This window comes from Ailuropoda melanoleuca, chromosome 2 (assembly GCF_002007445.2).
Source record: "Ailuropoda melanoleuca isolate Jingjing chromosome 2, ASM200744v2, whole genome shotgun sequence".
In the NCBI taxonomy this organism is placed as follows: domain Eukaryota; kingdom Metazoa; phylum Chordata; class Mammalia; order Carnivora; family Ursidae; genus Ailuropoda; species Ailuropoda melanoleuca.
In genome coordinates, this window is record NC_048219.1 from 21,550,468 (window position 1) to 21,575,236 (window position 24,769).

The following is a 24,769-nucleotide window of genomic DNA, read 5'->3' on the forward strand; positions in this document are numbered from 1 at the left end:
TATTAGCATAACTGAGTCTTTGCTGTATGCTAGTTACTGACATATGTCTACATTCCTGTTATGAGCTGAATTGTGTGACCCCAAAATTCCTATGTTGAAGTCCTAACCCCCAGTACTTCAGAATATGACCATGTTTGGAGATAGAGCCTTTAAAGAGATAATTAAGGTAAAAAAAAAAGTAGGCCCTAATCCCATATTCCCGTTGTTCTTACAAGAAGAGGAGATTAGGACACAGACACATACAGAGGAAAGACTATGTGAAGAGACTGGAGGAAGATGGCCATCAACAAGGAGAGAGATCTTAAAAGAAACCAACCTCTCAGAAACCTTGATCTTAGACTTCTAGCCTCCAGAATTGTGAGAAAATAAAATTCTGTTCTTTAAGCTACCTAGTCTGTGGTACAGGCATACTTTGAATATATTGTGGGTTAGGTTCCAGACTACTGCAATAAAGTGAATATTCCAATAAAGAGAGTCAAGTGAGTTTTTTGGTTTTCTAGTGCATATAAAAGTATGTTTACACTGGGGCGCCTGGGTGGCACAGCGGTTAAGCGTCTGCCTTTGGCTCAGAGCGTGATCCCGGCGTTATGGGATCGAGCCCCACATCAGGCTCTCTGCTATGAGCCTGCTTCTTCCTCTCCCACTCCCCCTGCTTGTGTTCCCTCTCTCACTGGCTGTCTCTATCTCTGTCGAATAAATAAATAAAATCTTTAAAAAAAAAAAGTATGTTTACACTATACTGTAGTGTATTAAGTGAACAACAGCATTGTCTAAAAAAAAAACAATATATATACCTTAATTTAAAAATGCTAACCATCATCTGAGCTTTCAATGAGTGGTAATCACTGATCACAGATCACCATAACAAATATAATAAAATATTGTGAGAATTACCAAAATGTGACAGAGACACAAAGTGAACAAATGCTATAGGAAACATCGTTTGTTTTTGTTTAGAAACAGAGAGACCAAGAAGAGCACTAGCAGGAGGATGGGGGGAGGGGGGAGGGGCAGAGGGAGAATTCCAAGCCTCAAGCAGGCTCCAAAGTCAGTGCTCAGTATGAAGCCCAACACGGGCCTTGATCCCATGACCCCAAGATCATGACCTGAGCTGAAAATCAAGAGTTGGAAGCTTAACCAGCTGAGCCACCCAGCACCCCAGGAGCAAATGCTGCTGGAAAAATGGAGCCAATAGATTTGCTCAGTGTTGCCGCAAACCTTCAATCTGTAAGAAACAGTACCTACAATAAAGTGAAGTACAATAAATTAAAGGTAGCCTATACAGCACCTTGTCATGGTGGACTGAGCAAACGAATACAGTTTTATTTAATCCTCCTACCAACCCTGCAAAGTAAGTTCATTAGCTTCACTTTATAGATAAGGAAACTGAAGCACAGAGAAGTGAAGCGACTTTCCTGATCCTTCAGCCCATAAGGGACAGGGTGGGGATGGAAGCCCAGGTTTGCATGACATACAGAGCCCACTGCGACCAGTGTCTTTTGTTCTAGAAGCTACAGGCCATTTGTAGATTTGGTAGAAGTGTGGTATGCTCCTGCTGACCGCCCCTCTCTCTCTGACCTTTATGTGTTCTCTTGATCTCTCCCTTTCTCTGAGTACCTCCAGCTCAACCCAGGCATTGTGGATGACTCCCTGGAAAAATCAGTTCCTTGGTTTCACTCAAGTCACTTAGAAATTTTTGAGTGCCCTTGTGTAGATGCTCTTCCTCAAAACCCTCACATTTTAGGGCCCATCTTACCCCAAGATTCCCACCTAGAATCGGGGGAGGGGGGGCTCTCTCCACTACTTTTCCCATCTAGAAAGACAGGCAGAGGGCAGGACAACTGTCCAAGAAGAACACAGCACCAGTCTGACCTCGTAGAGCTTCCCATTCATCATTCTATTTAATCCTCACAACAAACCTATAAGTTGGGCATTATTATCATCTTCATTTTACAGATGAGAAAACAGAGGCGGGGCGCCTGGGTGGCTCAGTCGTTAAGCGTCTGCCTTCAGCTCAGGGCGTGATCCCGGTGTTCTGGGATTGAGCCCCGCATCAGGCATCTCCGCTGGGAGCCTGCTTCATCCTCTCCCACTTCCCCTGCTTGTGTTCCCTCTCTCGCTGGCTGTCTCTCTCTCTGTCAAATAGATAAATAAAAATCTGAAAGAAAGAAAGAAAGAAAGAAAGAAAGAAAGAAAGAAAGAAAGAAAGAAAGGAAGGAAGGAAGGAAGGAAGAAAACAGAGGCATCAGGCAGTTAAGAAGCTTGCCCAATGCCCATAGGTAGACTGGGGAGTCTGTGAAGGCTTACTTGGAAAAGTATATTGAAACTGAAGGAGGAGTAGAAATGGAAGAATAGCATGTGCGAAGATCCTGTGGCAGGAGAGCCTTGTGTTTGAGGGGCTAAGGGAAGAACGTGTGGCTGAGCACAGAGTAGGAGAGAAGAACGAAATGAGCCAGGAGCCAGGCTAGACAGGGCCTCAGAAGCCTCGCTAAAGGTTTGGGTCTCTGTTACAAGAGCAGCAGAAGCCATCAGCAGGTTTTAACCAGGGAGATAACAGAATCAGGTTTCCAGTTTGAAAAGATCTTTCTGAAAAGAGTGTAGATAAAAGATTATAGGGAGGGTGAGATGCAGGGAGACCATTGGGGTCCACAGCAGTAATCTAGGCAAGAGATGCTAGTAATATGGACAATAGCAGTGGAGATAGGAGTGGAAATGAAAGCAACTAAATGCTTTTAAGAGCCATTTCAGAAGGAAAATTGACAGCATTTGGTGATGGATTTGGCATGGGGTGAGAGAGGTTGAGAGGTCCCATGTTTTTGACTCGTGCAACTAGCTGGGTGGTGAATAGTTCCTTCAGAGAGGGGACACTGGACAAAAAGAGGGTGTGCACAAAATTATGTATTCAGCCATGGGTATGTTAAATTTGAGGTAAGACACCCATGTGCAACTATCCAATAAGCAGTTAGATGTGAAGGTTTGGAGGTCAAAAGGAAGGTATGGACTGGAGATGGATATTTGGGAATTGTATCTAGGGACATTCCATCTACTAAGCACGCTAGGTCCATTAGTTCTCCAGTACTTTTAGGGATCCAAAAAAAATGCTTTAATCTTCTTTAAGTCAGAAGAAAAAACAAACTTTTAAGTCAAATATGTTTTAATGTACAATATTAATATATTCATCTTTATGCCAATGCAATCATAAAAATGTAATTTAAAAAGAAATTGTTCTGTAAGAAGGAACCACAGAAGCTATAATGCTGCCTTGGTTGTATCAGGAAGAATGCTTTCTGCTCCAAATATCGGCAAGCACATTCTCTTCTGCAGTGACGATATTTAATTTCCCTTGTTTGAGGAAGTTCAGCATTAGGGTGGCCTCTGGGGCCGGCAGACCACGTGCTGTCAAGGACAAAGACGTCTTCCAGCTCCGTGCTCTGCCGTCCTTGCTGTTGGATACATCTTCAGCTGCTGGTACAATGGCTGCATTAGTTACAGTCCACATTCAGGGCTGACAGCATTCCCAGCAAGAGTCACTGTTGCTTCCAGGGGCCCTCTCCTAGGAGTGAAGAAACCTTTCCTAGAAGCCCCCAGAAAATGTCCCCTTAGCCTCACTGGACAGGACCAGAGAATATCCCCATCTCTAAACCAATTACTGGCAAGAAGCCTGGAATATTAATATGATGGACTCAGAGTAATCATCTGGGGTGGTATTGAAGTTAAGGAGTCAACCATAATGCCTAGTTTAGAAGTCTGCCTCCAGGAGGTGAGAATCGAAGCCAAAAGCGTGGATGCACTCCCCTGGGAGAGTGTGCAGAGGGAGAAGCACGAGGGACACAGAAGCTTCAGCATGGCCAACATCTACTGAGGGCTACTGCTGCCGAGACTGAATCAGTTATGGGTCCTGCTGCAGAGGAACTCCCTGTCGGACGGAAGAGATCTACCGTGAAACACACTTATAAATGGACTAGAATTACAGCTGGGGTCAACACAGGGCCTATGAGAGCAGACTGGGTCGGAGTCTCAATGTATATTAATAATTGTGTGACCGGGCAGGTTTCTTCAGCTCTCTGCCTCAGTTTCCTCTCTGTAAAGCACCCTATGCATAGGAAATATCAAATAAAGGCAGTTTTTATCATTTCACTATCATTCACATTATACCATATTTAGGGGGTGGGAAGCCATTGGAAGGGAATTAGGCAAGTGTCCTGGTCAGATCTGTGTCTTGGTTAGATGGCTTGGGCAGGTTGTGCCCTGTGTCTGCCCTGGGTTTCCTCTTCACTAGGTCACCATGAGCCACTCACTGAGTTTCCTTCCAGCTGCCTCCAAGGCTGAGTGCCACCAAACCCCTGCAGGCCCCAGCAGCATCTCCACAAAATCCCTGTGTTGGTTTTAGCAGCGTTCCTGTGCCTTGGAATCAGGATGAATTACTGTCCCTCCTTTCACCCCTGTCCCCTTGCATTGTTGCCACTCAAAGAAATTAATCAGGCTTATTAAGCATGACCTCCCTTTTGTGAGCCCTGCTCTTAGTCTGCTGATCTGTACCTGTCTGCTGCTCTCCTAGCTTGGTTCCAGAGAGGCCTCAGCTTCCCTTGGTCCTCTGGTGGGGGCAGGGACAGACGGTCAGTGGCCACATCTTTTGTTGTTTGCAGAGACTGACACACCGGACTGGATCGGACAAAAGCAGGACACTCTGCTGTAGCGAGCACAAGGCTCTTTGTTGCCATGGCTGTGGAAAAAATAGGAACAAAAAGGATAAATGTTGCGTCCAAATATGCTAATAATTAACACTTAGCACCATGGATATAAAAAGCACTTAATACTAAATTACTATGATCATAATAGCTGTTCTTTATTCAGCCCTATTCCATATGGCATCATGGCTTGGTAGTTAGGTATGCCTGAGCTGGAACCTGACTGTCTGGGTCCAATTCTAGACCTGCTATTTACCAGCTCTGTGACTTTGGACAGGTTACTCAGTCAAGCTCCTCAAGTCACAGTTTTGCGTTTATAAAGCATAGACAATGGAAGTATACAACTCATAGGGCTATATGAGTCCATGTTATGCTTATAAACCCCTTAAACAAGGTGTGCCACATAATAAGCACTAAATAAATGTCATATTTTTATATACCAGATTTAGGGCTTTATATACATTGGTCAACGAGTTTAGATCGCAAAACAAACTTGTCGCATCGACATTATTATTATTCCTATTTATCAGTTGAGGAAATCAAGAGTCAGAGACGTCGAGTAACTCTCCCAAGGTCACCCAGCAAGAAAGTAGCGGAAACCAATTCTGTTTGACTCTAAAGTCATGTGCTTTCCACTACACCAAGTCACTGTCTTCCATGAGCTATTGGTAAGAGGTCCCACATCAGTGCCATGTTGTATCATTGGTGACTATTTCACAAAATCCTCCTCCCTTTAGTCAAGTCGGAGTATTTGAGGTATTTTTAGAATGAAGGACCCAAGAGTCCTGTGTACAAAGCAGCTTTATTGATGGTTTCCCTCCTCCCCAGTCCTCCTCTATGCCCGGTGTGTGAGGCCCAGTTCTCTGGTAGAAGTTGCAAGGCCAGCTAAGGAAGAGCAGAGAGCTCTGGGGAGGACTCTCTTAAGTTCCAGCTCTCAGATGACTTGACTGGCAGAGTGGAGCCAGGGGCAGAACCTGGCCACAGGGCGCCAAGCCATACCAGGTCCAGGGGTGGGCAGGTCTGCAGACAGCTCTTACACCCCAAAAGTCTTTGGACATCACCAAGGAAATAAAGTAAAATGGCATAACCCGAATCACTTTCTTGCCAGAGAACTTTACACTCTTAAAGGAATCCAAAGTCTTATACTTCCTGTGGAGCAGACATCTGGCAACCAGACCGGTGAGTGCCCATCAAGGCTCTGACCATTGCCCAGCCCAGTCAGGCCTTTGCCCATACCTCTACACAACAAAGTCAGTCCTCTGCTCATAATTCTACACACCAACTCTTGTTGAGTACTCAGAGGCAGCTCAATTGCTAAAGAGCCACCTAGGCAAAAATAAAACCCAGTCCTACAATAGCTCTGGAAAAGAGAAGTGGCTGTCTATATCATTAATTGCAACCATTCACTGAGCCCAAACTTTGGGCAAGCCACTGTACTTAGCATGACCCTTGTCACAAATTCCACCTATCCTTCTACCCTCACTTGTCCTTCTAGTTCATGGCTGGCTCCTGATGGCTTCTCCCCTGTGCCTCTCCCATGTCCAGATGTCCACTTGCAATCAAATAAGAACTGGCTGGTTTTATCCTGGACTCTAGGAAACACAACCCTGGCTCCTCAGTGAGGACACAACTTGGTGTCAGGACAATGGCCTCTGATGGGGTCTCCTTAGAGATCCCCAGGCTATGTCCATACTTAGTTCAAGATGGCAGAGCCCACTTATCTGTGGACAGGTGAGCTGTCTATGCTATGGGGACCTCCCACACACCCTGATCACAGGCCTCTTCCTCAATCCCTTCAACCTATACCTGCCTCTGGCCTCCTACAAACACAATCAGGACTCCCAAATGAAGAAGGAGCAGGAGGGAAATGGTCGGGCTGTAGATTCAGTGAAAATAGCAGGAGCTCTGTAGTCAGACAGACATAGGTTTGAATTTCACCATGTTACTTAACAGCTGTGTGACTTAGGCTGGTCACTTAACCTCTCTGAGTATTATTTTCTCATCTCCAAAAAGGGGAATTATCTTCTGTACTCTTTGGGTTTCTTTGAGGATTAGACACAATATATATGTGTGTTATGCCCGGTGGCACTCAACCAATGTCAGACATAGGTGGGTCTCTTTATATTCATTAAAACTATATATACTTTCTGATCCCAGGGTCCTGGGATTGAGCCCCACATCGGGCTCCCTGTTCAGCGGGGAGTCTGCTTCTCCCTCTCCCCTTGCCCCTGCTCTCTCCCTCTAATAAATAAGTAAAATCTTAAAAATAAAATAAAATAAAAGTATATATACTTTCTGTCCCTAAATTCTTTTTTTTTTTTTAAAGATTTTATTTATTTATTCGACAGAGGTAGAGACAGCCAGCGAGAGAGGGAACACAAGCAGGGGGAGTGGGAGAGGAAGAAGCAGGCTCATAGCAGAAGAGCCTGACGTGGGGCTCGATCCCACAACGCCGGGATCATGCCCTGAGCCGAAGGCAGACGCTTAACCGCTCTGCCACCCAGGCGCCCCGACTGTCCCTAAATTCTTAAAACCAATGGTCTGCGAGGTCAGCCCACCAGTGGTGTTGCTATGATGAGTTTGGCTGGGTTATAGCTAAGTTCTCCTGCTAGGCCTAGACCTTAGTCTCATGCAGACATGGAAGTTTTGGCCCCTCTGATCATGGTTTGCCTGGGATTGTCTCAGGTTAAGGACTGAAATTTCCACATCCTGGGAGCACTGGAAAATCCAGTCTTGGGAAAACTGGGATGATTGGTCACCCTATCAAGGCAGCTGACCCAGAGCAGGTGGAGTAGTTGTCAGACCTGAGAGAAGAAGCTGGGCTTCACATAACCTCTCCCAGCTGGAGGGACCGGCCTGGTAGACACCTACTCAGCCCTTCCTTCTGGGCTCCCAGCCCAGGGCCTGTTAAACAGAGGTCGTGGGTGACACCTAGAGGTTATGCTAAAAACTGCAGTCTGATAATCACCGACCAGCCCCTTGAGACCTCAGTTTGTTCATTAATAAATATGGAGGCACTGAACGTGTCTTGGGGGTCTTGGAAGACATCCTCAAACAAGTTAAGCTGAAACCTACTGATTGATAAAGTGTTAGCCAGGTCAAGGCAAGTGGGAAAGAAAGTATTCTAGGCAGGAGGGAGCAGCAAATACCAAAGCTCTGAGTGGGAAGAAGCCCAAAACTTTCAAGAAACTACAGTATGGGGGGAGGGGTGGTGACAACAAAAGTTGGAAAGGTTGTCAGCAGCTAACCAGCTAGGGGAAATTTTTTTGTCTTTACCCTAAGTGCAAGCAGAATTTAGTGAAGTAAAACCTTCAGGACAGTAACATAATCAGATCTACATTTTTCAAAGCTAACTCTGGCCACAAGGTAGAGACTGGCTAGGACAGTAGTAAACCTAAAGCCAGGCAGGCAATTAGTAGTGTCCAGGTGATGCAGAAACAGTGAGACTGTCTGCACTTGGGTGGCTCCGAGGGATGAAGAGGAAGGTGATGGTTTGAGAGATGTTACGGAAATAGAAAGGGCAGGGACACGGTGATTGGAGGTGAGGGGTGAGAAACAGCAAGGTTCAAAAATGATGTAGGTTTCCAAACTGGATCACTGGAGAACAGTGCTGAGATGGGAGCATGAGAAGAAGGGGGACAATGTTGGGCATGTTCAATCTGAGGTGACAGTGGGACATCCAAATCAAGACGGCAAATAAGCAGTTGAATAAAGATTAGGAAGGGGACATAAATATGGGGATTATCTAGCAAGGAGATGGTAACTGAAGCCCTGAGCAGCACCAACACTTAAAAATAGGCAGAGGCATACACAACTAATGAAGCATCAAACTTTACATCGGAATCCGGGGATGTACTGTACGGTGATTAACATAATATAATAAAAAAATCATTAAAAAAAATAGGCAGAGGCAGAGGAGAGAGAACGGGCTAAAGGAAAACCAAGTGAGTATGAAAAGGTGGGCAGGAGTATTTCAGAAAGTAGACGGTGGTCAACTGCATAAAATATTTCTGAGGCGGTGAGATGAGATCTGAAAATTGTCCACTGAACAACGTGAGCATCGTTGGTGACCTTAAATCCTTTTAAGGTGGAATGATGGGCAGAAAGACAAATACTGCATGATTTCACTTATATGAAGCTCCTAGAGCAGTCAAAAGTAGACTGGTGGTTCCAGGGGTTGGGGGAGGGGAGGGTGGGGCCTTCTTTAATGAGAGAGTTTCAGCTGGGGGACAGGGAAAGTTTCCCTAGATGATGGTGATAGGTGTACTTAATACCACTGAACCATGCACTTAAACATGGCTAACAAGGAAATATTACTATGTTATGTGTATTTTACCACACACGCATACACACACAAAAGTCACCTTCTCTGAGAGGTCTTCCAGGCCACCCTTTGTAAAATGTCAAGCCCTCCACGGATTAGGAGAGCAACGGCATCAGGTGGAGGCGGGGCAGGAGCAGGGCGAGAAAGGCTGGAGCTTCCGGCGCCGCCTCCGTGAGAAGAGGACTGGGAAGGAGCGCGGGAGGGCGGGCTAAGCTGAGGCCGAGGGTGACACCTAGAGGTCATGTTTAAAAACAGCGGCTGATAATCACCCACCTGGTCCTGGAGGGAAGGAGGGTTGCGGGGTGGGGCCTGAGAGGCGCGAGTTCCGGGAGAGGAACTTTCAGGTCCTGAGCCACCAGCTTTTTTTCTCCAAATCTTGCTTGGGACCAGTGGGCAAAAGATTGTTGAGAGAGAAGTGGGGTTGCAGAAAGAAATAGGTGCAGCTGAGAGACTGACAGAAACGAGAAGGGGTTTGTAGGAGCCATACAAAGGGCCTATCTTCCTATAGCATCAGTTTCTCTGGACCAATTTGGGAAGGAAAAGAAAACCTGTAACATTTTAATATTTTTTAAAGTCTTAAAGGAACATTACTATTCAAAGGCAAATTTCTCTAGAATTTTTAAGCTAAAACATGACATTGATAAGAAATTCCGTGCTGGGGGAGGGAGGTGGAGTGGGTTAGGAATTCTGGCTCCTCCCCCAGCTAGTGTGGGTTCCCTTTGCTCTAAGTTTAGGGGCTGAGAGAAAGCCGCGCCAGGCACCGAGTGAAGGCAGCTATTGTGATCTCCGAGGGCGGGGAGAAGGGGGGCTCAGGGCCCAAGGGCGTGGCCCATCCAGAGGCTCTGGGAAAGGGCAGTCCCGCGTCCCCGCTGCACCCTCGGCGACAGGGTCTGGGTGGGAGGGGGAGAATGTGAGCCGCAGCCACTGGCGCCGCCCCCTCGCTCCGGCTCCACCCTCGCTCTGGCTCCACGTGGTTTTCGCCACCCGCCGCGCAGACCCGGTGGTCCCAACGCCTCTCTGGACTGGAGAGGGCGTGGCCAGGAGAGCCGCGAGCCCCAGAGGGGGTCGGTCTGTGACTTCGCCTCGGAAAAGAGCGAGGAACCGCTCTCCGGGCAAAACTGGACTCCACAGGCTTCCGACGACAAACCTGGGACGGAGAGTCCGGGAGTCCTGAAAAGAGCGGTGAGCGGCCCTAGGAGAAGGACGAACCAGGGTCACCATCCGGACCGCCATGGCCGTGCACGCCCGTCGTCTGTGCCACATTGCCTTCCACGTGCCCGCGGGGCAGCCCCTCACCCAGGATCTGCAGCGTCTCTTCGGTTTCCAGCCCCTGGCGGTGCGGGAAGCAGAAGGCTGGCGGCAGCTGGCCTTGCGCAGCGGCGACGCGGTCTTTTTGGTGAACGAAGGCGCAGGGCCGCGGGAGCCGCTGTACGGCTTGCACCCACGTCATGCTGTGCCCAGCGCCACCAACCTGTGCTTCGACGTGGCGGACGCGGGCGCCTCCGCCCGGGCGTTGGTAGCGCGGGGCTGCAGCATGCCGGTGCCCCCGGTTAGCGTGAAGGACACGCAGGGCACAGCCACTTACACTGTGGTTCGCTCACCCGCCGGCAACCTTAGCCTGACACTCCTGGAGCGTGCCGGCTTCCGAGGGCCTTTCCTCCCAGGATTCCAGCCTGTGCCCTCTGCAGCCAGCCCCGGCTGGGTCAGCCACGTGGACCACCTGACCTTGGCCTGCACCCCTGGTAGCTCCCGGACACTGATGCGCTGGTTCCACGACTGTCTAGACTTTCGCCACCTGCCACTGAGTCCAGGTGAGGATCCCGAGATGGGCCTCCAGGTGACAGCAGGATCTGGGCAAGGGGGACTGAAGCTCACTGCCCTGCAGACCCCACCAGGCAGTGCTGTACCCACCCTCGTGCTGGCTGAGACCCTACCGGGGGCTTCTAGTGGACAGGACCAGGTGGCGCAGTTCCTGGCCCGGCACAGGGGACCGGGACTGCAGCACGTGGGGCTCTACACGCCGAACATCTTAGAAGCCACTGAGGGGGTAGCAGGGGCGGGGGGCCAGCTCCTGGCTCCTCCCGAGGCATACTACCAGCAGCCGGGCAAGGAAAGGCAGATCCTAGCCGCTGGGCACAAGCCTAGCCTGCTGGCCCAACGGGGGATCCTGCTGGATGGTGATGAAGGCAAGTTTCTGCTTCAGGTCTTCACCAAGTCCCTCTTTCCAGAGGACACCTTCTTCCTAGAGCTGATTCAGAGGCAGGGGGCCACAGGCTTTGGCCAGGGCAACATCCGGGCCCTGTGGCAGTCAGTGCAGGAGCAAGCCGCCAGGGACCGGGAAGCCTGAGGAAGGTTGGGGCTGGGTTCGCCTCCTGTCCTGGAGCACAGGGCCAGCTGGAACTGAGAAACACCTGCAGAGGCTGGGGGGTGAAGGGCTTTGTCCCCAGGGGCCAGGTATGTACCAGTACCTACCAGAACTTGAAGCTCTCACTGGGGTCCAAAGAGCTGGGATTTTTTTTTCTTTTAAAACTATGAAATGTTCTTACATAAGTCTATAACTAATATATATGCAAGATATGAAGAATAATAAAGGAATTACATATTTAGGAAACAGAACTTACCAATACTTTTGAACCATCTTTGTGACCTTCTCTGATCCCATTTCCTTCCCTCTCCCCCCCATTTTATGATTATTAACCCCTTGATTTGCTGTATTGTTTCATTATATATGAAACAACACAGAAAAAAATTTAGTATTTTAGGTAGGAATTTGACAGAACAAATCCTCCCATTTCGCTTTTCCCTAGGGAGCAGCCTCTGCAGGTGGGGAGGGGCTGGGCCAGTGCTGAGCCCAACCACCTGCTCTGGGACAATACCACTGCTCCAGTCAGAGCTGACCAGAGATCGGGACCAAGGGTGCTGGGTGTCAGCCACTGGCAGGGACCCCCTGCAGCTGCTTTCTCCCTCTCTCCTGGGGGTTGGGGGAGGACAGATCACTCTGGACAGAACACCCACCCCCATTTGCCCAGGGCTGGCTGGGAGCTCAGGCAGTGGAAGTCAGCACCAAGCAGGATTTTACCACTTTCTGGGTCCCTCCGAGGGGAAGAATGGGTGGGCTAGGGAGGGGGTGGAAAGTCTCCAAAATGACTATAAAAATAAGCACTTTATTAAAAAACCGGATTCTCAGGAAGTGGGGAGTGCCCGAGGTGTCACTGGGCAGTACTGTTGAGGCTGGGTGCATCCCTTGGAATGTGAGGCCGAAAGAAACTATCCAGGAGTTGCTGGCCCGGGCTGGGCTTTTTCCAGCTGGACGGAGCGGACACCGGGGATCTTTTGGAACCCTGTGCAGAAGCCAAAGGAAGGAGGCACTAAGGGGGCAGCGGAGAGTCCTCTCCTTCCACCCCCTCTCCACTCCACTGATACAGCTCAGGTTCTAGTCTAAACGCTGTAAGGCTTCCAGCCTGTCTCCGGTATCTACCTCTTCGGTCAACTCTAAATGGCAGCCCAAGGCAGTCTTCCTAAGATACAAACCGGACTCCTCTCTCCACCAAAAATGCTTTAGTGGCCTGGTGTTCGTGGCCCTGACCGGCCGCGCAGGCTCTGCTAATCAAATGTGTCCCGCCTCTTGAGCACTGCAGACCCCATTACGCCAGCCTTTCTCACCCTACTCTTGGGCCTGGTAAGAACATTCTTACTGCGGATTCCCTTTCCAAACCTGGAGATAATGATTCGCTTCTTTGACCCAGATGACCACCTGTTTCTTCTAAGCAGCCTTTCCTGATCCTTGCCTCCCAGACAGAACCAAAAGCTCTCCACCTCATATGCTACAAAACCTAGTACAAGCATTTTACACACCTGTGGCCCTATTGTCTCCATCATTTGTTCTCATTCTCTCTCCACCCTGGACTTCAAGCTATAAGGTCTCCAGGGAAAAACTATCATTCCTCTCCCCACGGCGAAGTCTGGAGTGGATAATGTTCACCCAAGCATGTGTCATTTAACTCACTGAAAACCCATGGATTCGGGCCTGGAGAAAGATGGCTGGGAGAGGGCCAAGAGACTCACCTTGCAGGCCCCTGGCCGTCGGCCCTCGTACACACGGAACACCTAGCCAAGGAGAGAGGGCGAGAGAGTAGGGCTGGCATCTTCCCCCAAAGAGCCAAACCCTCTGTGGCCTCTCCTCAACTTCATGCCCCCACACATGTTTAAAATATGCTTTTGTTTTTCCCTGTTTACATGGTAACAGGTTCACGTAAAACATGCAGGAAACACGAAAAAGTACAACGAAGACAACACAGATAGTGCCTTTTTCATAGCGGTGGAGACAGCTGCAGTGTGAAACTCCTCGCGGGTCAGCCAGCGAGCGCCAGGTGGTGCGGTGGTCACCGGGGTCTCCCCTTCCAGGGCCAGACCATATACTTCGTATGTCAGCTTGATGTGAGAGAAGGTGTGAACCACCTGGAGGGAGGGCCAAGGGGCTGAAACAGGCCCATGGATGTGCCCAGAAAAGCTGTCACCCTGCCTCTCCCATTGCTCACTCACCTGCCCCAGGTGCCGGAGGCGCGTGGCTGGGAGGGGCCCAGCCCATCTCTGCAGTTCCCGCAGCAGGGCCTGACGCTGACGTTGCCCAGAGGGCTCTGTGGTCACAGACGGGAATTCCCACAGTCCCGCCAGCAAACCTGTGACAGGGCAGCCGGGTGTGGCCAGGCCTTAGCTGTTGACTCCATTTCCCCCTTGTCGCTCCTGCCACCACCCTCCGCTCCGAGGATCTAGGTACCTGAATTGGGCCTCTGCACCAGCAGAATTCGAGGACCCCCAACGGCCCTAGGCTGTTCCAGAACACAGGTGGCAGAGCACTCCTCCCTGGGGGGCTTGCGGCTGGCCTTTCGGGGAAAGTTGGTCACTCCCAGGGTCGGGTCCCAGGGCTCTGAGGGAGGCGCGCACAGCCGACACTGCCCCGAGCCGGGAGCTGGGAAGAGAGATCCCCAAGTGCCCCTCAGGCCCGGTGAGCTTAGGTGCCAAGCCCAGAGAGCAGGCCATGGCCCAGCTCTGCAGAGGCTTAACCAGGTTGTAGGATAAATGGGGATGAGGCTTCCCGAGCAGGTCCCTGACAGTGCGGGAGAGGGCTGGGGCCGGCACTCACCGCACTCCTCCACATCAGGGCTGCCTGGCAGGCTCCGCGAGGCTAAGAGCTGTTCCCGCTCCACCTAAGAGGCATGAGGCAGACGTCATGCGGCACGGGTCACCCTCTAGGACCCCTGCCTGCCCCTTCCCCAGACGGCTCACCCTCTGGTGCGCCCGGCACAGGCTCCGCACGGGGCACTGGCTGCAGCGCGGGTGCTGCGGGGTGCACACTGTGGCCCCCAGCTCCATGGCTGCTTGGTTCAAGTCCCCGGGCCGCGTGGGGTCTACCAGCTGCTGGGCTAAGCTCCTACAAGGGAACGTGGCTGAACCAGAGACACTTTGGAGGCACCCTTCCCGGTCTCCCCATGACCCCGATATCCTACCAGAGATGCTGGGAGACAAGGGCGCTGCTGGAATCCGCACCAATGGCTCGGACGCGGCACAGCACCCGTACTACATTCCCGTCTACCACACCAGTTGCCTGGCACAGAGGAATCCAGGAGTCAGCCCACTCTGAGAGGAAGGAGGGTGGGCACACACCGAGTGGGGTGGGCTAGGGGCTCACCTGTCCAAAGGCAATGGAGGCAATGGCTCCAGCTGTGTATCGCCCCACGCCAGGCAGGAGCTGCTGCAGGGTCTCTGCTGTACGTGGCACATGGCCCCCTAACTCCTCTACCACCTGATTGGGGGGGCGGGCTCTAGGTTATGAGACACCTGATGCCCTGGGGCTCACCCCCTTGTCACCCCCTTACCTTCCGGGCTCCCTCATGCAGCCGCCGGCCTCGAGAGTAGTAGCCCAGGCCCGCCCAAAGCTGGTTCACCCCCTGTGGGCGAGATGAGAGAGACCAGTGGTCAGTCCTCAGTTGTCCCCATTCCCCCTACCCCGGGGGGACTCTTACCTCCAGGGAAGCACTGGCCAGATCCTGCAGCGTTGGCCACTTCTATAGCTCGAAGGCAATCAAAAAGAAGTAAGATCAAGGTCGAGGGAGGTGGGGGAAGCCTTCTCTACCCGACCCCAAAGGCTGGGCTCTCTCTGGGATCTGGCTCATGACCCTCCCCTTCCTTCCCTGAAGTCACCTGCATCCATCGGGTATAATAGTCGATCACCGTGGCAACCTGGGTCTGCTGCAGCATGACCTCTGAGACCCACACTGGGGGAGAGGGATTGGCATGAGGGCACTGTGAGCTGCCCTGCTCCCAGCACACAGCCCCTAGACGCCAGACCAGTGGGCGTCCAGGTGCAGCAGCTCTGCTCTCAAGACATGCACTCACCCGCGTAAGCCCGCCTGTCCAGGTCCACCTCACCCTCTGCCTGCCAAAGCAATTCCAGGTAAAGAGTTAGTATGGAGAGAGCTGGGCACCCACCTCCCACCCCACTGTCCCTGGCCCTCGCCTGCTTACCCGCCTTCTCCAGGGTAGGTCCCGCTTCTCTCGGTCGTACCATCTCAGTAGGTTCTCCCGAAAGGCTCTGACCTCAGCTGTGCCTCTGAACAGATGGTACGGGGACACAGAGGCCTGCAACACCACCTCCTCCTGCCGCCTGGCCAAGCCTGCTGGGGCGCCAGGAAACTCAGGCATCGTTCCTGCACAGACTGTGCACCAGGTACCAGGGCACTGCAGCCTGGCTGCTCCCGCTGAGGGCGTCCCCCACCCCAGCTCCTTGCTTAAGCTTTGGACCTGGAGTCAGACCAGAATTCTCTAGCTGTGTGTAATCTGAGCCAGATTTCCGGCCTTAACGTTCCCAGGGGGATACCGCTGCCTCCTTTGACTCTGGGTCACAATGAAAACCCAACAGCTTCAGCCAAGCATAATGTATACGTGTGCAGGGCCTTCCCATTTACAAAACATTTTCAGGTTCATAAACTCATTCGATCCCATGAAAGCCACAGGAGGAAGGAAATGCACAGAGTCACTGGTAAAAAAAAAGCAGCCATTCAGAGCAATTATCCCAAAATTGTACAGCAAAGTCAGAATGAGACCCTTAATTAGTCCCTTGCTGTCCTGACGCATACCATGCTCCTTTCCCAGCCCAAATCTCCCTCCCTTTCATGGCCAATGAAACCAGCACCTTCATCTCTGACTAGGATGGAGCTCCTCACCATTGGGGGTAGGAGGCTTGACCTGGCTGCTGCTGAGGACACGCTTCTCCCTTCCCTCCTGGCGGGATGCCTGCTTCCTGTGACGACTCCTCACAGCTGTTCGTGGCTTCTTCATGATGGCCTAGAAGAGAAAGGCCCAAAGTAGTCACGAGGCTGAATCTTGGGGCCCCCCAATGGGCAGAGACAACCACCTCCCTCTCTACAACCCTCATTATGGTGTCTGGCTTCCCTCACTCTCCAGATGCTCACGGGTTTGCTCTTGGCTGGCTGTGGTGCGGAGGTATGACCAGTGGGGCTGAGTTTCTGCAAGGGACTTCAGAGAGACCAACATTAGCATCGTCTTGGAGACACACAAAAAAGGCCAGGGCTGGGCTGGGCTGGATACACCCATGTATCCTGGATGCTCACCATGACTGTATGTGTGGACAGGGGTTCATTAGGTGTGTCTAGAAGCACGGGGTGGGGAGGAAGCTTATCTGGTGGAGATGCAGCTCATGAAACAGCCTTGAGCCATCATGCAGCCCAAACCACCACTCTACAGAAAGGAGAAACCAAGGATCAGAGATGGGAAGAGACTTCCCTGAGAGCAGATGGCAAGTTGGGGTGGTGGTGGGAGGGGGTGTGCTATTTTTGTTCCTAATCTTTTCTTGATCTAGTAAACCAAAGCTGGCTGCCCACTGGTAATGGGAAATGTTTCTGGTTGATCTTCACTGCTCCCTTACTGTTCTTTTGGTGCCCTTTTCTCGAACAGCTAACAGTGAGGGCTTACTGTATGCCAGACCCCACGCTAAATGTTTTACCAATTTCTCACTCAATCTCCAGACAACTCCATTAGGCATATGCTAGTATCACCTCCCTTTTAGTTATGAGGAAATTGAGACTTGAGAGATGAAGCAACTTGTCCACCCAAACCCAAAAGGTCTGCATCCAGAGACTGCACTCCTACAGTCCCTGCTGAGCCCCCGGTTCTAACTCTTCCCCTGACACCCAACTTCATCACCTCATTTTCATCAAAAGAGCTTGCTTCCTCCTTCAGAGAAAAAAAAACGAATGCACAAGTTGACTGCACTCTGTACTTAATCTGCATTCTTCTTCCCTCGTGATATGAAACAACGATCTCTCCTAAACTGGCTGAGCTCAAGGTCCTGCTCCTCAATCCCTTTTACAAAACCCACTCTCCTTCCCTTCACAGCCAAACCTTCACCAAACTCACCAACTCGATAATTCACTCTACAATCTATTCTCCAAACAGTAAAGCAGTCTTTTAAGACATGATCATGTTATTTTCTTACTTAAAACCTTCAATGGCTTCCTACTAATTCACTGACTAAATATTTATACAGTGCCTATGTGCCAAGCAGTTTTAAGTACTTGGAATACTTCAGTAAATAAAACACCAAAGGTTCCTGTCATCATAGAGCTTATATTCTAATGGGGGGCAAACAATAATTAAATTATATAGGATGTTAAGTGATAAATACTAACATAAAGAGAAAAAGTCGAGTAGGTGAAGGGATAAGGAATGGTGATGGAATGCTGCGATTTTTTTTTTAAAGATTTTATTTATTTGACAGAGCAAGAAAGCACAAGGAGGGGGGCAGAGGCAGAGAGAGAAGCAGACTCCCTGCTGAGCAAGGAGCCCGGATGTGTGCCTCCATCCCAGGACCCTGGGATCACAACCTGAGCGGAAGGCAGATGCTTCACCGACTGAGCCACCCAGGCACCTCCTGGAATGTTGCAATTTTAGAGCCCATGATCAAGGTGGGCCTTATTAAAGTGGTTTTTGACCAATGATTTAAGGCAATTGAAAGAATTAGCCAAAGGCATCCTAAAAAGGAGCTAGAGCAATGGCCCTAAGGAAGGTACCCAGTGTGTTTGCAGAATAATAAGGAAGCCAGTGTGGTCAGAATGGACTGAGAAAAGGGTGAGTAGTAGATGAGGGTCAAAGAAGTAAAGAAGGCAGGGCGCATAGGGTCACTAAGTGCCTTGTGAGCCACTGGAGGACTCTGGCTGTCACACCCATTGCTCTGAGAACCCAATCCTCTTAATATAGTTTTGTAGGCTCCAAAGATTCCCCACCTGCCTCATCCCCCACTCACTATGCTCCAGCCACATCTGCCTAAATAGCTGCTTCAATCCCCCACGTGTCTGTTCGCCTTGAAATCTCACCCAATCCTGTCCCTCTGTTTGGACAGCTGTTATCCTGTGCTTCACCTAACAGTTACTCATTCTTTCAGGTCTTGACTTAAATGTATAAATCATACCCCCCACCCCTAGTCTCACCCTCTTACGTAATTCTCCATTTTTCCTTTTATACTAATTATAATTTCACATTTGTTTCTTTGATCAGTGGCAGCTTCCCTGACTTAACTACAAAACTCCACGAGCAAGGACTGAGTCTCTTTTGTTGACTGTTGAGTCCCCTGAGCTGAGCACAGTGCTAGGTAAGTTGTATACAAGCACTGTTAACTTAATTAACCGGATGAGAGACAGTAAGAGGTTTTCTTTGTTCAGAATGGGAGAAATCCAAACTTCTAAATAATGATGAAAAAGGCTCAGTGGAGAGAGAAAGGCTGAAGATGAACTAGGAACAGTGAACAACCAAGGAGGAAGGGTTGAGCTTTCTTGGTGGGTCGACAGGATGGGAACCGGAGACCTGGAGAATCAAGTGCAATCACTCTTCAGGTCAAGTATACCTCCGGCCTGGATTATTGCAAAGGCTTCCCTGCCAGTCGATGGCTCTAACCCCTCTGGCAGCTCGTCTCGAATCCTCCTCCCCGCCTTTTCACTTCCTGGAAGTGAGGTCTCCATCCCGCCTGTGAATATGCCTCTTCCCAGAACATCCTTCTTTCCCCCTAACTGCCCGGTCTGTGCCTAACTCCCAAACGCGCTCCAGGCTGGCCCGGGTAGCCTCACCTCCTCTGGGGACCCCCACCCCCACCCCGGGGCCGCGTGGCTGAAGACCGTCTACAGCGGCCGCCCACGTTCCCGCCGGCAGAACGCGGAGAAGGAATTACCTTCCCGCTCCGTCTCCCGCGCCCGGCTCCCGACGCACTCCAGGGGGCGTGGCTCCGGCCCGCACGGCGCCAGCCCATAGGTCCCCGCGCGCGCCGGGCCGCCTCCTCCGCGCCAGACCCGGGAGGTGTGAACGGAAGTCCGACCCGTCGGCGACTCGGAGACTCGGAGGGCAAGGCTCCGCCCCGTCCCCCGACCGCCGGAGCCGTGCAGGGAGAAGAAGCGGAAGCCCCGGGTACCCGCCGACTACTTAGGCGAGGGGCGCGCCGTGTCATGGCCGCGGACAGTGGCGATGGCGTAGCCTCAGCCCCAGCGGCCCCTGACGGTAAGTGGCTTTCCAGGGTTTCCTGCCTTAAAACCCTGTGCGCTCCGGAGAGGAGAAGGCCTCGGTCTCTGGGCTCTAGAAACTGATCTCAAGGTTCAGAGGACTAGCTTATGCCTTCTGAAGCAGCCACGAGGAGACTACAAGTCCCGGTGGCCACCGCGGCTCCGGCTGCAGCGGCTTGGCGTGCTGGGAGTAGTAGGGGCCGGTAGGGGCGTGTCGGGAGGTGTAGTCCAGAGCTCAAGGTTCTGTTAAGTGGCGCGGGTCCGAAGGAAGTGGAACATATTGGGAGCTTGGGTGTGAGCAATTATTTATGCGGTTCTGGGGCGTCCTGCTTACCCCCGCTTGTGGCTACTGGGGCCCCGTGGGAACAGTACTATGGAGCTTTGGGGGATATTAAAGGAGTCGTATTCCTCAAGCCTTGAGAAGGACTTCCTGCGGGATGTGGGAAGGAACCTCACCGATCGTCTAGTCCAGCCTTCCTCTTCTAAAGATTGTGATGCTGAGGGGAGAAGTAATTTCCCCAGTGTTTCACAGAAACCACTGGAAGGCGCCGGCTTTCTCTCCCCAAATTAAGCACTGTTCACTCCAAGGCCTGTGTGTAGAACGTGTGATACAAAGGCTTGGAGGAGAGAGGTGCTTTTCCTTGCCTTAATGGCCACAGCCCCCCAGCCACGGCTTACCTTGGTATCTGCTCCCTGGGCCACTGCCCCAGCATTACCATCCATCCTCTCCTTACCCTCAGGCGGTGTCAGCAAAAGCACAAAATCTGAGGAGGAGCTAGTAGTCCAGGTGCCTGTGGTGGATGTGCAGAGTGACAACTTCAAGGAGATGTGGCCATCCCTCCTGCTGGCCATAAAGACCGCTAGCTTCGTGGCTGTGGACACGGTGAGGGTTGGCGAATGGGGAGGGCAGGTAGTTGTGAAAGGGCTGGTGCTGGGAACCTGACACCAAACTCTCTTTACACACTCCCAGGAACTGAGTGGGCTTGGGGACAGGAAGAGTTTGCTGAACCAGTAAGTATAAGCCCTGATCGTAGTGCCAGCCTTGGCAGGAGGGGCAGACCTCATCCCTGGAGTAGAAGTCACGGTCCTGGGTGGTTTGAGGGCTGACTCCCAGCCACAGCCACCCCCTAAACCCGACCCCAAGGTGCATCGAGGAACGTTACAAGTCCGTGTGTCATGCGGCCAGGACCCGTTCTGTTCTCTCCCTGGGCCTTGCCTGCTTCAAGCAGCAGCCAGACAAGGTATGGACTGATCTCCTTCCTATTCCTTGTCTGTGGTTGGGGGGAGGAGGGTGGAGATCCTGGAGAACATCGGGTGTGAGGTGTTTTTATCCCTAATTCTGACGTGGCAGATCCTTTCTCTCTCAGGGTGAACACTGCTACCTGGCTCAGGTGTTCAATCTGACCCTGCTGTGTATGGAAGAGTATGTAATAGAACCGAAGTCCGTGCAGTTCTTGGTACAGCATGGCTTCAACTTCAACCGGCAGTATGCTCAGGGTATCCCGTACCACAAGGGCAATGACAAGGTAGGCCTGCAGCCTTGAGACTGCCCCTGCTGTGACTTCATTTCCTCCTGAGGTTGGGTGTGGGGGGAGGATCTGCTTCTTAGAGAATATGGGAAATCACTAGGGACAGGGCTGTGGAAACAGGCCTGATCCACAGAAAACTAGCATTGGGTAAGGCAGGGTGGGAGGGCTTTCCAGTTAGGGGTGCCTGGGATAAGTGTCCTGCAAGAGAGGCTCCCTACGGGACTGTCCTTTCCGATGACCCCTTTCCTTCCATCCAGGGCGATGAGAGTCAGAGCCAGTCGGTGAGGACGCTGTTCCTGGAGCTAATCCGGGCCCGCCGGCCCCTGGTACTACATAATGGTCTTATAGACTTGGTGTTCCTGTACCAGAACTTCTATGCACACCTGCCCGAGAGCTTGGGAACCTTCACTGCTGACCTGTGTGAAATGTTCCCAGCTGGCATTTATGACACCAAATATGCAGCTGAGTTTCATGTGCGCTTCGTGGCCTCCTACCTAGAATATGCTTTCCGGAAATGGTGAGGAACTGTTTAGGGTGGGGGTGGGGCGTGGTATAAGCCTGATTATTTCGTTTACTTAACGTATTTATTGAGTGCCTACCATGTGCCAGGCGCTGTGTTAGGTGCTGAGGATTCAGCAGTAAGCAAAACTGACAAAAAAAACCCTATTCCCACGGAGTTTATAAGCTGGTGGACCAATACCCTCTTACGCTGTTTCAGCGAGCGGGAAAATGGGAAGCAGCGGGCAGCTGGCAGCCCACACCTTACCCTGGAGTTCTGCAGCTATCCTCCTAGCATGAGGGCCCACATTGACTACCGCTGCTGCATGCCCCCTACAACCCACCGTCCTCATCCCACCAGCGTCTGTGACAACTTTTCGGTGAGAGCACCCACCCATTTCTTGGGGGAAGGTAGGTGCTGATGCCAGGAACCCCTCTCTAAGCTTCTTTCCTCCCTCTAGGCCTATGGTTGGTGCCCCCTGGGACCACAGTGTCCTCGGTCCCATGATATTGATCTTATCATTGACACCGATGAGGCTGTGGTGGAGGACAAGCGGCGACGACGGCGACGTAGGGAGAAACGGCGGAGGGCTTTGTTGGGCCCGCCTGGGAAACAGACCTCTGAGGAAACTGAGGATTGTCCTCCCATGAAGCAGGTCTGTGGGGATGGCCTCAAGGCTGAAGAAACTGAGCAGGAGGTGGCCGAGGATGAGACTAGGAGCCAGCCTGGCTTGGAGCAGGGTCACAAAAATGACTTGGAGCTGGGGCTTAAAGCAGCAGGGCCGGAAACAGCTGATACGGCTGCCTCCGAAGCGCCGGGGAGTCAAGCCGGTCCTCACCCAGTGCCTGGGGATGGACTCCATCGGGCTGGTTTTGATGCCTTTATGACAGGTTACGTGATGGCCTATGTGGGAGTGAGCCAAGGACCCCAGCTCTGTAGCTCTGGCCCCTGGCTACCTGAATGCCACAACAAGGTATACCTGAGTGGCAAAGCTGTACCCCTCACAGTAGCCAAGAGCCAGTTCTCCCGATCCTCCAAAGCCCACAACCAGAAGATGAAGCTGGCCTGGGGCAGCAGCTGACCCAACCTCTGCCTAGCACTCAAGGCCCAGGAAGAGAACGGAGAGTGAACAGAGGTGTCTGGGTCGCTCTAGCCTGTGAATGGCCTACTCCCACCTTCTACAGACTTGGGTGGGGGGGGGAGTCCTAGCCTGGACCTTCTTCTTTACCCTAAAGGCTTTGGAACAAGCATACGCGTAAGGAGGCTGACCAGCACCTGTAACACAGACTTTATTGAATTTTTAAATCTGAAAGTGTCTTGGGAAAAAGTATTACCAAAAAATCAACAGAAACAAGTATGAAAATATTTGACCAGCATCATCTTTGGTTATTTCTTATTGCGGCTCTGTAAGGACAGACTGTTCCCGTAGCTCCAGCCATAGCAGGAAGGGAAGAAAATCGGTCCATGTATAAACCGTTTAACCAACTGGGTGTATCACACGTTTACAAATACATAGAGCAGGCCCTGTGGCCTACAAAACCAGCCCCACTCCCAACCACAGGGTTGGAAGCTTCATGGGGCAGAACATTAAGACTCCTTCATAAATATGAAAATAGATTAATCAACTGGAAAAGATCTTTGAATAGGTTAGCTAAGAGCCATGACCACCACGCTGCCTCCCCCTCCCCTCACATAGAAATGTAGTGATGTGGTCTGACCATGCAGTAAGTGCAAACAGCAATTATTCAAGTGTCTTAGACGTCCTGGCAAGAAGCTCCCCGGTCTTCAGGTCTGAGAAATAGCCACGCCCTTTATGGCTTCCTGGTTAGCTCCAGGTTCCATCCAGTAGCTTATATGACCCAGGAAAGGGCAAAAGACAGACCTGGGGTGGGAAAAGAACCTGGGGTATTAGCTGCCTGCCAGCTCAAACTAGAACTGGGAGTCCTCTAGTCCTGTCTGGGGATGTGCACTGGGAGTCAGGTGGGAGCCAGAGTTCCTTGCTGGATTTCAGAAGCTTCATATCAGCTTTTGGCCCTAACTAGGAAGGCCTTTCACTGCTGCCTCCCCTCTCATACACAGCCATTGGGCACTTGGAGCCCCCAGATTGAGCCTGGCTTGGCCTGGCCTGCCCGCTCTGTAGGCCGCAGGGAAGAGTCGTGGCTGTGCACCGAGGGGGCCCTGTGGCTTCAAATGAAGGTCCACCCCCAAGGTGAGCTGGGGACTAACCCCTCTCACCCATCCTGTTTGCCCTGGGTTTTCAGGCCTGTGCCTGAGACAGAGGAAGGGACTGGAGCCAAGCCTCTCGGCCTTTCTTCTACCTCCATTTCCTCAGAGGCACCTGCAAGGCACGGACTGGCCCCCTGGGGCCTGGGCCCAAAACCATTTTCCTCCTGGGCACTGGAGCAGTCCATGGCTTCATGGGCTGGAGCAGCTGGGAGGGCAGATGCTCGGAATGGCGGGATCTCTCTCACTCTGTACTTGAGATTACTGAGGCGTGGTGGGGGCCCATCAGATAGTGATTCTTCTCGGCCCACAAGTGGACGGGCCTCTCGATGCAAGAACTCTGGTGAACCAGGCAAAGAACGCCACCGGCGAGCAGGTGGGGCCAGGGGCTCCTGCCAGTCAGCCACAGGGAGAGTTCTGGGCCCTGGTGCATCCAGGTCAAATACCAGGGAGATGACAGACTTGCTGGGCAGGTCAAAGAACTTGATCTTGCCACCCTTGAGGTCCTGGCGAGCACTGAAAGGGTTGATTTTGGGGGTGCGAGCAGCACCATCTCGTTGCGGCCGGTAGTACGGGTCCAAGACATTCACTGTACGTGGGGGCTTACGGGAGAAGATGTCTGACTGGCTTCGAGACAACCAGATAGTACGTCTCGGGCGTGGGGACTTGGGAGGGATCTTGTCATCCAGTGAGCTCAGTCGCTTCACCCCAGGTCCTTTCTCCAAGAGTCCTGAGAAACAATGAGTCAAATCAGGGTTACTCACACTAGTCATAACAAACAGAAGCGGCACCTTGTGCCACAAAGCATTTCACCAATGAGAAAACAAACTCAAGGGAGGCAATATGCCAAGTTATAATTCTTGGAGTCCAGTACTTTTTCCATCATCCCCTGCCCCTCTGCGTTCTGGACATGGGATCCTACAATCAGCCCTGGAGAGGAA

The 24,769-nt window shown here is 51.8% G+C and overlaps 4 protein-coding genes and 1 long non-coding RNA gene across 9 annotated transcripts in view; 3 read left to right on the forward strand and 2 right to left on the reverse strand.

Annotated features, from left to right (window-relative positions):
- Positions 1-8,935: 8,935 nt before the first annotated feature.
- HPDL (4-hydroxyphenylpyruvate dioxygenase like) lies at positions 8,936-12,072 on the forward strand. Its single transcript, XM_002919445.4, has one exon. It carries the CDS (start codon positions 10,244-10,246, stop codon positions 11,357-11,359), a length of 1,116 nt encoding a protein of 371 aa, XP_002919491.1. The 5' UTR covers positions 8,936-10,243; the 3' UTR covers positions 11,360-12,072.
- Positions 12,073-12,156: 84 nt separating this feature from the next.
- MUTYH (mutY DNA glycosylase) lies at positions 12,157-19,562 on the reverse strand. 4 transcript variants are annotated; one of them, XM_019799893.2, is made up of 18 exons: positions 19,253-19,388; positions 16,644-16,770; positions 16,485-16,548; positions 16,236-16,356; positions 15,538-15,686; positions 15,409-15,448; positions 15,214-15,287; positions 15,036-15,077; positions 14,889-14,960; positions 14,702-14,815; positions 14,520-14,617; positions 14,299-14,443; positions 14,156-14,219; positions 13,790-13,981; positions 13,555-13,691; positions 13,318-13,470; positions 13,078-13,119; positions 12,157-12,353 (listed from the first exon to the last, which is right to left on the reverse strand). In XM_019799893.2, the coding sequence occupies exons 2-18, from the start codon at positions 16,670-16,672 to the stop codon at positions 12,222-12,224; spliced, it is 1,668 nt and encodes a 555-aa protein (XP_019655452.2). In that variant the 5' UTR covers positions 16,673-16,770; positions 19,253-19,388; the 3' UTR covers positions 12,157-12,221. The 4 variants fall into 4 exon arrangements, with proteins under 4 accessions (XP_019655452.2, XP_019655451.2, XP_034507333.1 ...); XM_019799892.2 differs by having other exon boundaries at positions 15,538-15,689; XM_034651442.1 differs by lacking the exons at positions 16,485-16,548; positions 16,644-16,770 and having other exon boundaries at positions 19,253-19,562.
- On the forward strand, positions 17,850-19,244 carry LOC109489671. 2 transcript variants are annotated; one of them, XR_002142731.2, is made up of 3 exons: positions 17,850-17,996; positions 18,586-18,679; positions 19,132-19,244. It is a non-coding gene; the product is annotated as an uncharacterized LOC109489671 (long non-coding RNA). The 2 variants fall into 2 exon arrangements; XR_004622932.1 differs by lacking the exon at positions 19,132-19,244 and adding an exon at positions 18,876-19,009.
- TOE1 (target of EGR1, exonuclease) lies at positions 19,444-22,981 on the forward strand. The gene is made up of 8 exons (XM_034651475.1): positions 19,444-19,575; positions 20,318-20,460; positions 20,548-20,588; positions 20,722-20,818; positions 20,945-21,103; positions 21,364-21,623; positions 21,825-21,984; positions 22,066-22,981. The coding sequence occupies exons 1-8, from the start codon at positions 19,524-19,526 to the stop codon at positions 22,684-22,686; spliced, it is 1,533 nt and encodes a 510-aa protein (XP_034507366.1). The 5' UTR covers positions 19,444-19,523; the 3' UTR covers positions 22,687-22,981.
- Positions 22,878-24,769, reverse strand: part of TESK2 (testis associated actin remodelling kinase 2) — a 122,929-nt gene continuing 121,037 nt past the window's right edge. The window contains exon 11 of the mRNA XM_002919448.2: positions 22,878-24,558. Within this exon, the coding sequence (XP_002919494.1) occupies positions 23,837-24,558 (722 nt within the window). The 3' untranslated portion in view covers positions 22,878-23,836. The remainder of the gene's footprint in view (positions 24,559-24,769) is intronic.

Coding starts and splice junctions, on each gene's coding strand:
- HPDL (XM_002919445.4), top strand. CDS start 10,244: ATGGCCGTGCACGCCCGTCGTCTGTGCCACATTGCCTTCCACGTGCCC.
- TOE1 (XM_034651475.1), top strand. CDS start 19,524: ATGGCCGCGGACAGTGGCGATGGCGTAGCCTCAGCCCCAGCGGCCCCT. Junction 19,576..20,317: donor AGCCCCAGCGGCCCCTGACG/GTAAGTGGCTTT, acceptor CCTTACCCTCAG/GCGGTGTCAGCAAAAGCACA. Junction 20,589..20,721: donor AGGAAGAGTTTGCTGAACCA/GTAAGTATAAGC, acceptor CCCGACCCCAAG/GTGCATCGAGGAACGTTACA.
- MUTYH (XM_019799894.2), bottom strand. CDS start 19,525: ATGACACGGCGCGCCCCTCGCCTAAGTAGTCGGCGGGTACCCGGGGCT. Junction 15,449..15,537: donor ACCTACCCTGGAGAAGGCGG/GTAAGCAGGCGA, acceptor TTGCTTTGGCAG/GCAGAGGGTGAGGTGGACCT. Junction 15,078..15,213: donor ATTATACCCGATGGATGCAG/GTGACTTCAGGG, acceptor TTCGAGCTATAG/AAGTGGCCAACGCTGCAGGA.